Genomic DNA, 15494 nt, shown 5'->3' on the forward strand with positions numbered 1-15494 from the left:
AAGCCTTCCCCCTTCCTGAATTCTTAAGGACTGGGACAGCCACTGAGCTGGAATGTTGATGCCAGTGCTCCTGAAATTTGTGCCTCTGGGGAAGAGCCCAGAAATACTAATGGAGCATAGAAAACATAAGTGAGGTCAGAAGAGTAAGCATTTTGAACTTGCAAGGCATCAAGAACTTAGAGCCCTATAGCATCCTGTGATCTGTGTGTGAGGGGTGGGAAGTGGGGATGAGGTGGGCACCATTGGATCTGACTTGTTCTGCCTTAGGAAGTTCATTATGGCTCAGACTCCCCGCCCTCAGCCCTGGCAGCTGGGGCCCTTAAGTGTGCCAACTGTGGCACCTGGCAAATATTTAAGTGATCTTAGTCCAAGGGACTTTAGACAAAGGCAGGTCGTCTGGCTAAACTCAGAACTTATACCCAGGAGGTGAGCACCTAAGGGACAGGACCCTGGTCAGAAATGGCTCAGCCTTCATCCCTGGAAAAGAAGTCCTTACCCAGTGAGTCCACATTCTCATAACTCTCCTGCACCGTGTCCTGGGAGAGGGCCCTCTTACTAGGATGCTGATGCCCCCACTCCTCCTGGGAGATGTACATAGCCACGTCCTCTAAGCTCTCAGGCAACTGAAACAGCACAAGATCACCTTTAGGCCCTGAAGCACCAAGAACAATTCAAGCAGAGTCATGGGTTAAAGGGGCAAAACCCAGGTGTGCTGAGGACACATTTCATGGGGAAGAAGGGGGAGGCCTACAAGTGAGGTGTGGAGGACAAATAAAGAAGGTGGGAGAGATGCATGTGGTGAGGTAGAAAGGATCCTCTCCAGGTGGTAAAAGGACCCCACCCCCACAAGAGCAACTTCGGGGAGACAATGGGAACTTCCACATCACCTGGGGCCCAGTCAGCTCCTTGTCTTCCATGTTTCCTTCGGGAGGAAAGAGAGAAAGCCAGGGAGCAGATAATGCTAAAGGTGACAGAAATTATGATGAGAACGGCATTCCTAATTCTTGGCAACCCAAGGACTGTCACAACACAGTATCCATTCCCCAACACCCAGTCTCTGCTCTGAGGATGAACACTGAACAAAAGAAGGCAACCGAGGAATAATAAAGAGATATTCCAAACAACAGAGTACCAGCAGTCTTCCCTGCTGGCCCAAGCATTAAAGCCCTCAATCATTCACTGAGCTCTAAATGTCTCCGTTCTGCATACAAAAGGGCTTACTAAGAGATTCTCCCTCCCTCCACCCACTCCAAGAGGAATCCAAACCACTTCTAGGTCTTTCACACCACATCTGGAAACCCTCAGGTCAGAAATGCCCCCTCCTTGGCAGCCATGCTGCATTCTGCTGGTGTCAGGGGCAACCCCAAAGCCCCTCCTCCCTCCCACTTGCCCAGAGAACTGTTCCTCACCCCTCTCCTTTACAGTCTGGGGATCCCTTTTGGGGCTGGGGCCTAGCAGCTCCTGCAGCCTGCGGCCAGGGCTTCTCTCAGTCTCCATTGGCTCCAGCTTGAAGCTCGGTGACTCTCGTGCTGTTTCCAGAGGCAAAGGCTCCTCCAAAAGCACTTCTGTTCCCCGCCCATGGTTTGTCACCTGGGAACCAACCCACATCACTCACCATCATAACAGGGCCCGAGAGGAAGGGAAATTAGTACAGAATTCTGAGGGCAAGCCTTCAACGGAGAACCACTGGCAATCCCTTTGGACCCACGAAGAGAGAAGAATGGTTTACACTAAAAACTTTTCTGACCCCGTGTACACCTGAGAAAATGTGTGTGAGGGCTGGGGGGAGTTCACTTCCAGTGCACACCTTCCCCACACAGCTCTTCTGACACACCTCACTCCCTCTCGCTTTCCCCCACCTTTTCAAGATGCGTCTGTTCCTGACTACTGGGTAAGTTAAACTTGGGTGGCCCTGGGGCAAGTGGCCTCAGAGATTCAGTGCCAGTTTTTTAAGTCCACTATTAACTGCCACCCAGCTTTGTAGAGATTAGACTGCTGACTGTAATATAACAATAGCTAACAACTATTAAGCACTAACTGTAAACCAGTAGTGTGATCAAAACTACATCCTGCTCTAATGCTCAAAGCCACCCTAGAGAGATCTTTTACCATTCTTATTTTACCAAGTCTGAGGCCCAAAGAAATTAAGTAACTTGCCCAAAGTCCCAAAGCTAGTACGAAGCAGTGAGCATTTGAACCTAGCGAGCTAACTCCTGTGCTCACACTAATGCAGAGACACTGCCTCCATGTGGAAACAGGGCACTCTTCACTGCTCGCTCTGTCCACTTGGGGAAAATCTGGAGAATGAAAGTTCCTCGCTAAACTACAAAAAGGCTTCTTGCCCACCTAAGGTCTACTCAGGGCAACCAAGTAAATTCGTAGGGGTAACTGGGCCAACGCGATGTCCCAGTCCTCAGGGCCAAACCGCAAATAAAACAGCTCTTTCTCTCACCTGTTGCCTCAGTCTCCCAAGCTCTTTCTGCATATCCTCCACCAGAATCACCGCTTCCTCGCCGCTCTCCGGATGCAGCTCCTGCACCCTGCTCTGGATCTCCTGGGGCAGGATGGTCAGAAACTGCTCCAGCACCAACACCTCCAAGATCTGCTCCTTGGTACGCATCTCAGGCCGCAGCCACCCATGGCAAAGCTCCTGGAGCCGACTGAGGGCTTCCCGGGGCCCAGCGGCCTCTTGGAAGCGGAACCGTCTGAAGCGCTGATGGGAGGCCTCCGGGCTGGGTCCTGGGTCTGTCGGGGGCAGCTCCTGGCTCCAGGCGCAGTCCTCCTCCAGTTTCACTATCAGGAGCCCTTCCCGGTCCTGGAAGCCCGGACCCGACGCCATCTTCAGGTCCCCACACCGCCTTGGCCCCGAAACCAGCTGCGCCCAGTTAGGAAGGCGCCCCCGGCCCCGCGCAAGGATGGCGGGCGTCCACAAGAGCCGGGGGCCCCGAAGCCCCGAATCCCGGCCGAGGAGCCTGGCTCCAGGGCTGGCGCAGCCGGCTCCGGCACCTCGGCGTCAGTAGTTTGCGGGCGCCGCCGCACCACCCCCTGGCCCGCCCCCGCCAGGACCGCCCCAGGGCAGGACCTAAGCACCGCGCTTTCCCCCTTGCAGCGGACTCACGCAGGACTCGAAGCTCGGCTCCCACGCCGGAAGTCTCAGAGCGCGTTAGGCGTCAACAACCAACGGCGCCTGCTCCGGACCAACTTCCCGGTCACGTTCCGAGAACTCTAGCGCCCATTGGGTCAGGTCTCGCCACACACTCACCGCTGACCAACCAGAAGAAAAGATTTGCCTTCAGGGGCGGGACGAGCGAAGGGCCAATTGGGGACGAGAGGCGGGGCCATCGGGCGAGCTCCGGGATCTCAGAAACCCCTGGGAGCCAGAGTCTGTAGGTTTGTTAGTGGAAATTAAGCCCAAATCGGATGTGACCGGCGGACTGCCAGGGTCAGAATCCCTCGGCAAGCTTACTGAAGTTCAGATCTCCGAGTCACGCGAGATCCTGTGCTTCTGAGTGTCGGGGTGGGGCCCGAAAATCTGAATTGTTAACAAGCTCCTCCACAGACAAGTGGAAAAATTCTTCCCCCACAGACAAATTTGAGAATCGCTGTCCGGGTCAAAACGGATTTCAAGGTGGTCCCCACCCGCTGCAGTTGGGCGGAGCTTCAGGAGAGGGTCCACCCGCCTGGGCAGCCTCCGAGGCATTTGACCCAGGGTCCACTCGGCCGCCTGCTCGGCGCCTGGAAGAGGCGGAGAAGAGTGGGCCCCGGCCGGGTCAGCGCCGCCGCAGGGCCTGCGGAGAGATGCCGTAGGCAGCGCGGCCCGCTCCTGCGCCCTTGAGGTGCTGGCGCTGCGGGGCCGGGTGCGGAGGTCGTCAGTGGGGAGAGTGGGCTTGTGGCCCGTGGCGCTCTCATGTCCGCTCAGGGTCCGGCTGCAGGCGGCTGGACGTCCCCCAGGGCCGCTGCGGACCCAGCCCGCACCACCGGCTTCCGATTTTAAACTTGCCGGGGGCGTGCCTTCTATTGTCCAGCCCTGAGGGGGCGAGATCCTTGTTCATCTCCCTCCTTGGTCCGCCATGAAATTTCATCGTGAGGGGCAAGTGGAAGGAAACCCGGAGGGTCGATTCCCTGGCCGGCGCAGTCGAGGCTTTGTGCTGGTGAGGGGAGGGCTTCCCAGCTGTGAGACACGGCCCAGGTCGGCCCACCTCCTCCATTCCCGCCAGCGACGGTCAGGCCCGTGGTCTCAAGAGATAAAAGGGTCGTGGGGTTGAATCATGACAAACAGTAATCGTTTATTGAGCGCCTGCTTACATGCAACTGGATCCTCACAGCACACAAAACTGTAGGAACGAGACGCTATTATTATCATCCCCATGTTACAGAGTGTCAGTTAAGTCACTTGCCCAGGATCACACTTTAGTCTGTCGCTAAAACCATGATGGTAAAGGGTGATGTGGGGACGGAGAGGGTCAACTTTCAATGACGGGGTGGAGAGAGTCCTGAGTACTGTATCTTTTTTCTTGTTCCACTTGTCTACTTCAAAAAAGAAATGCACAACGTGAGAGTTGTGAGTTAAGTTTTATTTGGGTCAAAATGAGGACTGCAGCCCAGGAGACAGCGTACCAGATAGCTCTGAGAAACTGCTCCAAAGAGGCGGGGGGAAGGTCAGTATATAAATGATTTTGGTGAAGGGGGAGTACATGCAATCAAGCACATAGTTTTTACAGAAGGTTTCTGCTAGTCTCGTGTAGGTTACTGCTAGTCACGAGGAGCAGATGTCACCATGAAGAATTTTAGTGCTTTTCTAGATATGAGGAGATACAAGAATTGGGCTCATAAAATTGGCTCCTGAAAATATCTAACTATCTGAAGACCTGTTCTGCCAGTTTTTCCCAGAGCACAGAGTGCCTCATTTCAGCTCTCCACCCTGAACTCCTTTCAAGGGGTGTTGAAAGTCAGCAGCTGCAGCAGCACGATTTAATCTTTGTAGAGGTAGATGGCTAGTGCCAATGGAAAATGCTAATTTGTAGTTGACACCCTCCAGAGAAAAGGTCCACCAGCTGTTGTGGCAAATTCAGACCCAGAGGCCTCACAGCGCACAGGCTGGTGCAGGTCCATTTCAGAAAGCCTTGTTGAGACACGTGACCTCAGAGTCCTGTAAGACCATTTTTTTTCATGTTTTAGATCTTCATATTTCAGGAGAAAATAGATTCTAACCTAATAACCACCTCTCTGGCATTTACTATGTCATCGCAGGTAAGTTATTCAATCTCACTAAGCCTCAAACCGCAGTTCCTTCACCTGTTTTGAGGGGATAATACTATACCCACCTTATAACACTGGGTGAGGATTAACCGGTCTAACATATGTAGGATGCTTAGAATCATACCTGGCATTTAGTATGAACTCAATATTGGCTGTTACTAATGCACAGCAAATTCCTGAAGGCTTACCCTATCTCACAGAAAAGCCACTCGGATTATTATTGCAGGATGTGGAGCATGGGAATGTTTGCAAAACTACACATACCTTGAGATGGTAAGAATGAAGGATAAACCAATTTGCTATCTTAAGTTCCTTTTGATTTTAGGTTATTAACAGGTACTTAAAGCTAGATAGACTTTCAGAGTTATTCAGAATTACTGATAGTATTCCTCCATTTCTTTGAGGCCTATCTATATTCAGGCAGAGAAAATAACTTTTATAGATGGTATTTTATAGTCAAATACCAATTTGACTGGGAGTGGTGTTACAGGCCAGCAGAACTATAGGGGTTCATTTGGGGCAGGAGTTCTTAACCTAGGGTCTAGAAATTCTAGAGCAGCAGTTCTAAGTACAATAGAACTTACTGTGATGGCGGCTACTGAGCACTTAAAATGCAGCTAGTGTTGCTAAGACCCACCAGGTAGTGGCTACCATCAACACAGTTCTAGAGGGTCACATGGGTGGATCTGGAGATTTTTAAAACCTTTTGATATTGTACACAAAACTGCATGTGTACATGTATTTTCTAGGAAGTGGATCCATGGCTTTCATTAAGTTCTCTAAATGATGAAAAAGATTAAACCCACTACTTTAAGCCTGGGTGAAATGTAAGTTAAGGGAAGTAAGTATGCCCTCTAGTAACCACTGTTGATTTCACTTTCTTATACAGTTGACCCTTGAACAATGCAGTGGGGGTTTGGAGCGCTAACCCTCTGCACATTGGAAAATTCATCTGTAACTTTACAGTTGGCCTTCCATATCTGTCGTTCTGCATCCACGGATTCAACAACCATTGGGTTGTGTAGTACTGTAATATGTATTTATTGAAAAATTTCCATGTGTAAGTGGACTCACGCAGTTCAAACCCATGTTGTACAAGTCAACTGTATTTTCTTGTCCTTAGCTATTGGTGGCTCCCTATTATGTAGAAGAGAAAACAATTTTGAATTTCAGATTAAAAAAACCCTACTACTCCTGGTCTTAGTTCTCATGGGTACTAAATTCTGTCTCTAGAGCTACTTTCAGTCCTTACCTGAGTCTTATAGATTCCCTTGCACTCAAGGGGCGGGGTGTAGCTGTCTGTGCCTGGTTTTCAAAATGACATTTGATGAAATCTGCAGCGTTAAGAATTTCACATCTGTGCTCTTTGGCGTAGGAGCAAATAAGCAGCTTCTGTCATTCTGAAATGCTTTTCCTGACTCTCATCTTAGGATATCCTGGCCTCCAGGTTTCTGCCACCCTAAGCCTTTGCTATTTGCAACTCTCCCCAGTTTTGGTTTCTTCCCACTTTACTTGACTACAGTTTTCCTGTGATCTATGGCTTCAGGTTTGCTTTTACCTGTAACACATTACTCTTTGATCCCACAGTTAGCTTTGAAATCCAAACATAAACAAAATAGTGACTTTAAGTGGCATTTCATTTGAAACACATTTTCTTTTTTAAACAATTTTTTAAAGGAATGAACCGTTTATTTTTTAAAATTTATTATTTATTTATTTATCTTGGCTGTGCTGGGCCTTAGTTATGGCATGTGGGATCTTTAGCTGTGGCACGCTTGTAGGATCTAGTTCCCTGACCAGGGATCGAACCCTGGCCCCCTGCACTGGGAGCGTGGAGTCTTATCCACTGGACTACAAGGGAAGTCCCAAAAGACATTTTTTTTTGAATTGATCTGAAATATATTGCCCTTTCTCCATGAAAATATAAGGCATTTTGATAAAATGTTCTGGAATTTAAATTATCCTTCAGATTAACGTTAAACTAACTTGCTAATGTTGTTTGGTAACGTTAATATTTAAACATTTTCCTCTATTTGGATCTTAAATCACTATTTATCAACTCACAATTTACTTCAGACCAGTAAAGTTTGTTAGATGTGAGGAAGGAGAGTAAGGGACACAGAAAAAGGGTACAAACCATAACTGCTCTCAGTGAGAAAAGGAATGGTAGGACATGGCAGGAAATTGAGCTGGAGAAAATTTTACTAGTTGTCCTTAGATTGCCAGAAACACTGTTAGATAGTTGTTTTGGTTAATTTCAAGATAATCCACTTCTAGACTTCAGCTGAAACATATAAAGACATTTTTTGCTGGTCACCAACCAACCCAGTTCAGATACCAATTTTTATTTGAAAATCTCTTAACTGAAAATAATCCAGGACATAGTTCCAAAACTCCCACTTTTACCGCTCTCTCTTTTCTTGGGACTCAATAAGAGAATGTTTCTCAGCCTTAAAAGAGTCAGAATTTTAGGAAAATTACTTACATTTTAGTCCTAACTTAGATAATTCTATTATCAGAATATTCAAAAGATAATATAAAGCTAATTTAGTTTATTGACTTTAACATAGAATTCACTGCTCTTCCATAGACTGGAAGATGATGGCCTTAATTAACCACAAAAGGAGCTTTCTCCTCATTTTAGTTTTGTCCTAATGTGGAAAAACTGCCTGACAGAAGTTCCAGGTGAAATAATCCTAACTGAAAACAGAACTAGATATAGAGAGGCTGTCTGCCCCAGAAATCAGTCTGAATTCAGAAAAACCAGTGGTGACCCAAACTAACATGCCTCCTGTCACGGCCAAGATATCCAGTACCAAAGCTGGCCTGAGCTTCCCTGTGGAGCACAGAGAAGAGTCACGGGTGAAGGAATTGCAGGATTTCAAAGAAATCCTTCCAAAGAAATGAAACAATGATTTGACTTCAAGATAGTTGAGTTTTCAAGGAAAGAAAATTTCTTAATTGGAGCAAAAAGCTTTGGGATCTACTTAAGAGTTTCTATCATCCCATGACTGGTTTAGCACAACTCTTTCCCCCACTCTCTTTCTCTGTGGAATAGTGTGACATGTTCAACTTCTGTTTCTTCTCTCAGATTTTGAGATCAGAAGAGAAAATGAAGAAGCTTCTTCAAAGCAGAAAAAAAACCTGTGAACTCTGCATCCCTTCATTGTTACTTTAGAGGGGGATGCTTCCCATGGTTCTATTTTACAAAAAAAAAAAAAAAAAACTAAAAACATTTAGAAAGTCAGAGGAAAATGTTTAAATATTAACATTACCGAAAAATATTAGCAAGTTAGTTTGGTTAACGTTAATCCAAAGGAAAGTCAGTGCTAAATCCTCAGACTTAGCAAAGCTTATAGATCATCATAACCGCTATATATAGAGAGAACCCTAAGAGCTCCAACGTGGAAGAACCTCTCGACATTAGACCTACTGAGCACCAGAGGACTCATTCAGGAGAGGAGCCTCACAAACGCCCTGGCTGGGAGAGAAGCTTTCTTCATTCAGACCTTTATAGATACCAATGTCTCCACATAGGAGAGAGACCCCATGAATGCACTATACTTTATGAAAAGCAATTTGACAGTGTGTTTTAAGAATCTTAAAATATTTCTCCTCTTTTATCAATCAGTTCCACATCTGAGAAACAATTCTGAAGGGAAAAAACAAAATAAAACAGAATTGCAGCAATAAAAGTAAAGTCCATGGGCCTCCCTGGTGGCGCAGTGGATATGAATCTGCCTGCCAATGCAGGGGACACAGGTTCGATCCCTGGTCCGGGAAGATCCCACATGCCGCGGAGCAACTAAGCCTGTGCGCCACAACTACTGAGCCTGTGCTCTAGAGCCTGCGAGCCACAACTACTGAAGCCCGAGTGCCTAGATCCTGTGTTCCACAACAAGAGAAGCCACTGCAATGAGAAGCCCGCGCACCACAACGAAGAGTAGCCCCCACTCGCCGCAACTAGAGAAAGCCCACACGCAGCAATGAAGACCCAACGCAGCCAAAATATAAATAAATAAATAAAAGTCTTTACACAAACATCCACCCACACAGACAGAACCTCCAATGGTGCCTCACTGCCCTGATAATAAAGCACAGATTCCTCAACAAGGCTGCAAAAACCTTCATGGTGCAGGCCCTGAATTGTGGCAACAAGTACTGCAGTTGACTCCTGCCCCCTCTCCAAGTGAGAATTACATTTCTTTTGGGCTCCTTCAGTGCTTTGTTTAGAGATCATTTTTAGCACTTAACACAGTTCTTCTTAACTGGGAGGATTAACTGCAATCATACTATGACCTGTGTCCTCCCCTGCCCTTCCAATATACATACATCAACATCACACAGATGACTAGAGTTTCACAAGATTGAGAACAGCAGTAATTCATTTCTTTATCCCTTAAAGTACCCTGAGCTTTAATTAATAAAGCTTTAATTAATAAATGTTTGTAGCTTTGAATTAAGAGATGTAAAATAGCTCTTGAAAATTAAGAACATGGAACATTGCATGGATATGCCTTATAACTTTTGAGCATTTTGAAAAGATAAGGGCAAAAAACAGTGCCCACCTCATAAGTACTATAAAGGTTAATGAAATATATTTAAATGCAGGCTCTATACAAAATAAACTTTCAATAAATATCATTGTACTTTATTTCTAGTCTTTGTTGTTTAATGGTAAAAGTGGCGGTTTCCCTGGTGGCGCAGTGGTTGAGAGTCTGCCTGCCGATACTGGGGACGCGGGTTCATGCCCCGGTCCGGGAGGATCCCACGTGCCACGGAGAGGCTGGGCCTGTGAGCCATGGGCGCTGGGCCTGTGCGTCCGGAGCCTGTGCTCCGCAACGGGAGAGGCCACAGCAGTGAGAGGCCCGCGTACAGCAAAAAAAAAAAAAAAAAAAAAAGAGTTAATCGTAAAAGTGTTTAAGGTTATGAGTTTTCCTCTAAGTACAGCTTTAGGTACATCCCATGATTTCTATATAAAATATTCTCCTTATTGATGATTTCAAAATAGTTTGTCACTACAGTTTTCATATTTCCTTCCTTCCTTCCTTCCTTCCTTCCTTCCTTCCCTCCCTCCCTCCCTCCTTCCTTTCTTTCTTTCCCCATGCAGCTCATGGGATCTTAGTTCCCCAACCACTGGACTGCCAGGGAATTCCCATCATTGCAGTTTTTATTATTTCCTCTTTAAGCCAAGAGTTGGTCAACTGGTCAAGCTGGTCAAGAAAGTTCTCCTCTAAAAAAAATTTTTTTTACCGCATTGATTAGAAAATGAGATTCATTCTATTTCTTCTTTGAAAAGTTCATTTTGGTTTTCCTGTGGACTTATATTTAATAAAGTGTGTTAATTATCCCCCAAAGCCCTAGAAAACAAGTGTTCTATCTATAGGACAAAATCTAGAATAGTCTTGGACCTCTCAAGTATTTTTATATCTTTGGAAGCATCTTTGGTGCTGTGTGAAGGGGAAGTGAGATGGAGGAGTTTAAGTTGCTTCCCAATTCTGCCTTCTGTTTTTTTGTTTTGTTTTGTTTTTTGGCTTCCTCTTCCCTGGCTAAGAGGTTTTAAAAACAAACAACAAACAAAAAACTACTGTATGGATCTTTTTTTTTTTTGGATGGGCCATGTGGCTTGTGGGATCTTAGTTCCCTGACCTGGGATCAAACCCAGGCCCTCAGCAGTGAAAGCACAGAGTCCTAACCACTGGACCACTAGGGAACTCCCTGTACGGATTTTATATAGCAATTGTTAATCACTGCCTAACTATTAAAGCTGGCAGTAAAAATAGGATACTAAAGGACCTAGGAGAGGCTCATCCCTTTCTCTAGCTGAGACAGTCCTCTCCTTAAGATGCCATGTTTTTTTGTCTCTTGAAATTAGAGAAATCCTGCAGGGGCCACTTTAAGATTTTTTTTTCAATTGTGACTTTCCAGAATCTGCAGTAATTCTTTCACAGTGTATTGAGGATATTGTATAGGCTAAAATCAAGGAAGTCAAGGAATGGACTGGTGAATCCACCTCCAAGGGGCTCACAGTATGGTAGGGAGTGAGATACAGTACACTTAGCCCTGCTTACCTAGTCATTTTCACATTCCCAAAAAAACATCCTATGGGCCCTCCAGGAAACTTCATGATCTTTAATTCTTTTTTTAAAAAATATATATTTACTTATTTGGCTGTGCTGGGCCTTAGTTGCAGCATGCAGGATCTAGTTCCCTGACCAGGGATTGAACCCAGGCCCCCTGCACTGGGAGCACAGAGCCTTAGCTACTGGACCATCAGGGAAGTCCCGCATGATCTTTAATTCTGAAATGAGTACCCACTGTGAAATCCTCTGACATTTCTAGCCTAGTGATCTGGGTAGAATAATCTCAGAAACACCCAAAGCTCAGACTTAAGCCTCCAGGCTTGGCTCCCAGCTTCCTCTCAAGTCTCCTGTAAAGATGTAGAACGGGGTGGGAAGGGAAGCTCAGCTATTGGCCTCTCCTTAGCACTTATAATCAGTTTATTCAGCCCCTAAATCTGGGCATTTGAACAACTGGAACGAGGGAAATTCTCCCCAGAATGATATAGGTTAGCCTCTGTCCTGTCTTTTCCAGTTGTCAAGACCTCCTGGAGGTCTAGCAAAGCCTATTCCCACATTTTTAAGGCTCCTAAAAAATTAAAATATTATTAAAATTGTGATATATTTTACATATTTGCATTTAGCATCTTTAACACTCAACACAAGAATACAACTCGGGTGTTCTACTAGAGATAACTTCAAAAATCTAAAACTTGAGGCCCTGGGACTTCCCTGGAGGTCCAGTGGTTAAAGCTCCACGTTTCCAGTGCAAAGGGTGGAGGTTTGATCCCTGGTAGGGGAACTAAAATCCCACATGCTGCGAGGCCAAGAAAAAATAAATTAAAACTTGAGGCCTTTCATAAAGGTGAGACCATACCAAGTGGCCCCAGTAGAGGCCTATCCATCCCTATTTTGCATTTTATATTAACTGGGGCTCCTCCTAAGGGGGAGGGAGAGTGAAGGGCAGCAGCAAAGAACTAGCGACCCTCACGTTGGTCTGGTGTGGGGCATACTTCCATTGCCTTAACTCCCCAGAAATACAGTTCACCCTGGACAAGGTGGCACTCCTCCTCTAAGATGTTCCTCTCAGGGTCCTCCAAATGCTAGAGAGCCCCCAACAATGACCAAGGCAAGGTGGTAAAAGGCCTTGCAGCTTCCATCTTGTTGGCTAGGAGAACTCGCTCTAGAAGGCCATGAAAGACATCTGACTACCCTGCCAGCAATACAAGTAGATGGTCCAGAGATGCGTTGTTTCTTATAAAATAGAAATAACAAAGTCAAGCAAATAGACATCATAACATTAATTATGAGTGTGGTTACATAGGTATTTATGTTCTGTGTATTTGAACTAGTTCATTAAAAATATATCCACATCCAAGGAAAGAGGCATAATGGCATGACTAGCAAGGTTATCCCAGGCAATCTCGCTGTTGGTTTGAAGCAGGGCTTGCACTCCAGCCTCAAGAAAAACTCTCTGCCAGAAAGGAGAGGAAGAAAGTTGTAGGTTCTGCTAAGGCGAAGGCGCAGGAGAACACAAGGGGCAGGGAGGGACCTGGGGCCTTGGCCCTGACAGGTCTTCCTGTTGGTTCTGTATGCTCTGAGATGCTGGGAGTATGCCTTGAACCTTTGTATTTTTTTTTTCAAGAACTTGCTGGCAGAAAAATGAGCCACTAACCTGAGTCTTTCTCCCAAAGGCTCCACTGTGTTCTTCTCCCAGAAACTCAGGGTTTGCCAAAATCCCTGGCAGTGTATCAGGCAACTCCAATGCGGTAGAGCTTCCCCTGGGAAGTAAACAGGCAGCTTGTAGGATTTATGTTATTCCCCAAAGTGCTGTTTTCTGTCCTTAGAGCCATTTTGTTCAACAAGGCCCATGAGCAAAGGACTTACAGGGTAAAAATCAGACGAGCACAGGCAGAACCTGCTCACAAGTTGTTTCATCCTTGCAGCTGGCTGTAGCAAGGGGGTGAAAGATGCCACCTCCTTAATTGTAAAGTCAAAGCGGGGCTCCATGGGGAACAGGAGTCATCCCTGGAAAGGGAGGACCCAGCCTTTTACCACCAGTCAAGGCTTCCCAAGGCTTCCTGCAATTCCATGACCAGGTCCACACAGCCGCTCCACTGCTTTGCCAACAATGATCACTGGCTGACGTGCTAAGGCGCTGCTTCTGGAAACTACTGGTACTGGAATAGTTATAACCTAGACCAGTGCTTCCCAGTCATGTGCACATTGGAATCACCTGAGGAGCTTTAAAAAAACTCTCTGATGCCTGGTGTGTCTTAAGTCTATTAGAGCTTCCAATCCTTGGTAGCTTAGAAACAACAGAAATTTCCCACCATTCTGGAAGCTGGCAGTCCAAGATCAGGATGCCAGTATGGTCAAGGGAGTGTCCTCTTCCAGGTTGCAGACTGCCAACCTCTGTGTCCTCAAATGGTGACAGGGGTAGGGAGCTCTGTGGGGTCTCTTTTATAAGAGGATTAATCTCATTAATGAGGGCTCCACCCCCATGACCTCAGCAACTCCCAAAGGCCCCACCTCTTTTTTCTTTTTTTGGCGGTACGGGCCTCTCACTGTTGTGGCCTCTCCCGTTGCGGAGCACAGGCTCCGGACGCGCAGGCTCAGCGGCCATGGCTCACGGGGACCAGCCGCTCCGCGGCATGTGGGATCTTCCCGGACCGGGGCACGAACCCGCGTCCCCAGCATCGGCAGGCGGACTCTCAACCACTGCGCCACCAGGGAAGTCCCGGTCCCACCTTTTAATACCATCACATCAAGCATTAGGATTTCAGCATATGAATTTTGAAGAGACATAAACATTCAGACTATAGCACCTGGTTACCACCCCCTAGAGATTCTGATGTATTTGGCATCTGGACATCAGGATTCTTTACAGCTCCCCAGATGATTTAATGTGCAGCCAAAATTGAGAACCACTGATCTCAACATTAATTTGAAGAATTAATAGGAAACTTGGAAGGAAGCAATAGGACTGGCAGAGGATTTCCCAAGAGGCTCTACATTTGTAATGACCGATGAAAGACATGTGAGAGGTGGGTGTGCTCTGTTTCAATGAAGGTTACTATAAATCATGGGTCAGGTTGAATTTCCTGTTAAGAGTCTAAGTGTAGTAAGTTAAAAAATGGCTTCAACTTCATGATTACTTCTCCTATTGACAGGGGGTGTCAAATCCTCTTCCCCCGAATCTAGGCTGGCTGTAGTGACTTGCTTAGGCTATAGAATGAACTGGAAGTAACTTTCTGGGACTTCATAAGAAGTCTTGAAGCTGCCATCTGGGGCCTCTTGGAATGCTAGCTCTGGGAACACCAGCCACCATCTAGAAAGTCTGGTTACCTTAAGACTGTCATGCTTCGAGGAAGCCCAAGCTATGGAGGCATGGAGAGAGATGCCTAGTCATCTCCAGCTGTTCCAGCCATCCTAGCCCAGGCACCAGACACAGGAGTGAAGAAGCCATTTTCAACATTCCAGTCCCAGCAGACACAACAGGGAGAAGAACCCAAGAATCACCTGCAGACAGCCAGTACTGATGCCTCAGACACACAACCCCAGTCGATTACAGCCATTCCAGTGATTCCCAGACATCTGAGTCACCCTAGCTGAAGCTCCGGTCATGGGGCAGACATAAGTTGTCCCTGCTGTGCCCTGATCAAAATCCCAACCACAAAATCATGAGCTATAATAATAAAAAGATTGTTTTTACACTAAGTTTTGGTGTTATGCAGCAAAAGATAACCAGAACAACAGTAATACATGAATGGTCATGGTACAAGAATCAAAGAATAGAGATAGATACAAAGAAAATGAGGAAATTTTTCCATCACCCCCTTGCTTCACTTCTGCTCCCTTTTTTATAGGTAACGGTTGTACATCCTACCGGTCTCCTTCTGATGTGTTTACATATGTATATGTATTCATTAGATGTATTTATAATGCTACATATATAATATTTTCCCAGACTTTTTTAACTTCACAGTGTGCCTCTGAAATCTCTGAATCTAGATGAATAGGCCTTTCTTACTCTTAACAGCTGCACAGTATGGCACAGTATGGGTGTAACATAATTACTATTTCTTCTGTTGATGGACATTCAGGTTGTTTCCAATTCTTGCTTTAATGAACAATTTTGCAATGAACATCTTATAATGCAACTTTTGTGTACAT

General features: G+C 46.2%; 1 protein-coding gene across 6 annotated transcripts in view; it reads right to left on the reverse strand.

The window, feature by feature from the left end:
* The window catches only part of ZNF263 (zinc finger protein 263), a 32575-nt gene that overhangs the window by 12471 nt on the left and 4610 nt on the right, over positions 1–15494 (reverse strand). For 2 of the 6 annotated variants that reach the window (XM_027117600.1, XM_027117599.1), the window contains exons 2-6: positions 12994–13099; positions 2453–3264; positions 1410–1590; positions 888–961; positions 497–623 (exon numbers count right to left, since the gene is read on the reverse strand). In XM_027117600.1, coding sequence (XP_026973401.1) covers positions 497–623; positions 888–961; positions 1410–1590; positions 2453–2839 — 769 coding nt within the window. In that variant the 5' untranslated portion in view covers positions 2840–3264; positions 12994–13099. The remainder of the gene's footprint in view (positions 1–496; positions 624–887; positions 962–1409; positions 1591–2452; positions 3265–12993; positions 13100–15494) is intronic. The other 4 variants (XM_027117601.1, XM_027117602.1, XM_027117603.1 and 1 more) reach the window with 4 other exon arrangements.

The sequence above is a fragment of the Aethalodelphis obliquidens genome, unplaced genomic scaffold (genome assembly GCF_003676395.1).
Source record: "Aethalodelphis obliquidens isolate GAN/ISIS:26980383/991018 unplaced genomic scaffold, ASM367639v1 scaffold18, whole genome shotgun sequence".
Classification (NCBI taxonomy): domain Eukaryota; kingdom Metazoa; phylum Chordata; class Mammalia; order Artiodactyla; family Delphinidae; genus Aethalodelphis; species Aethalodelphis obliquidens.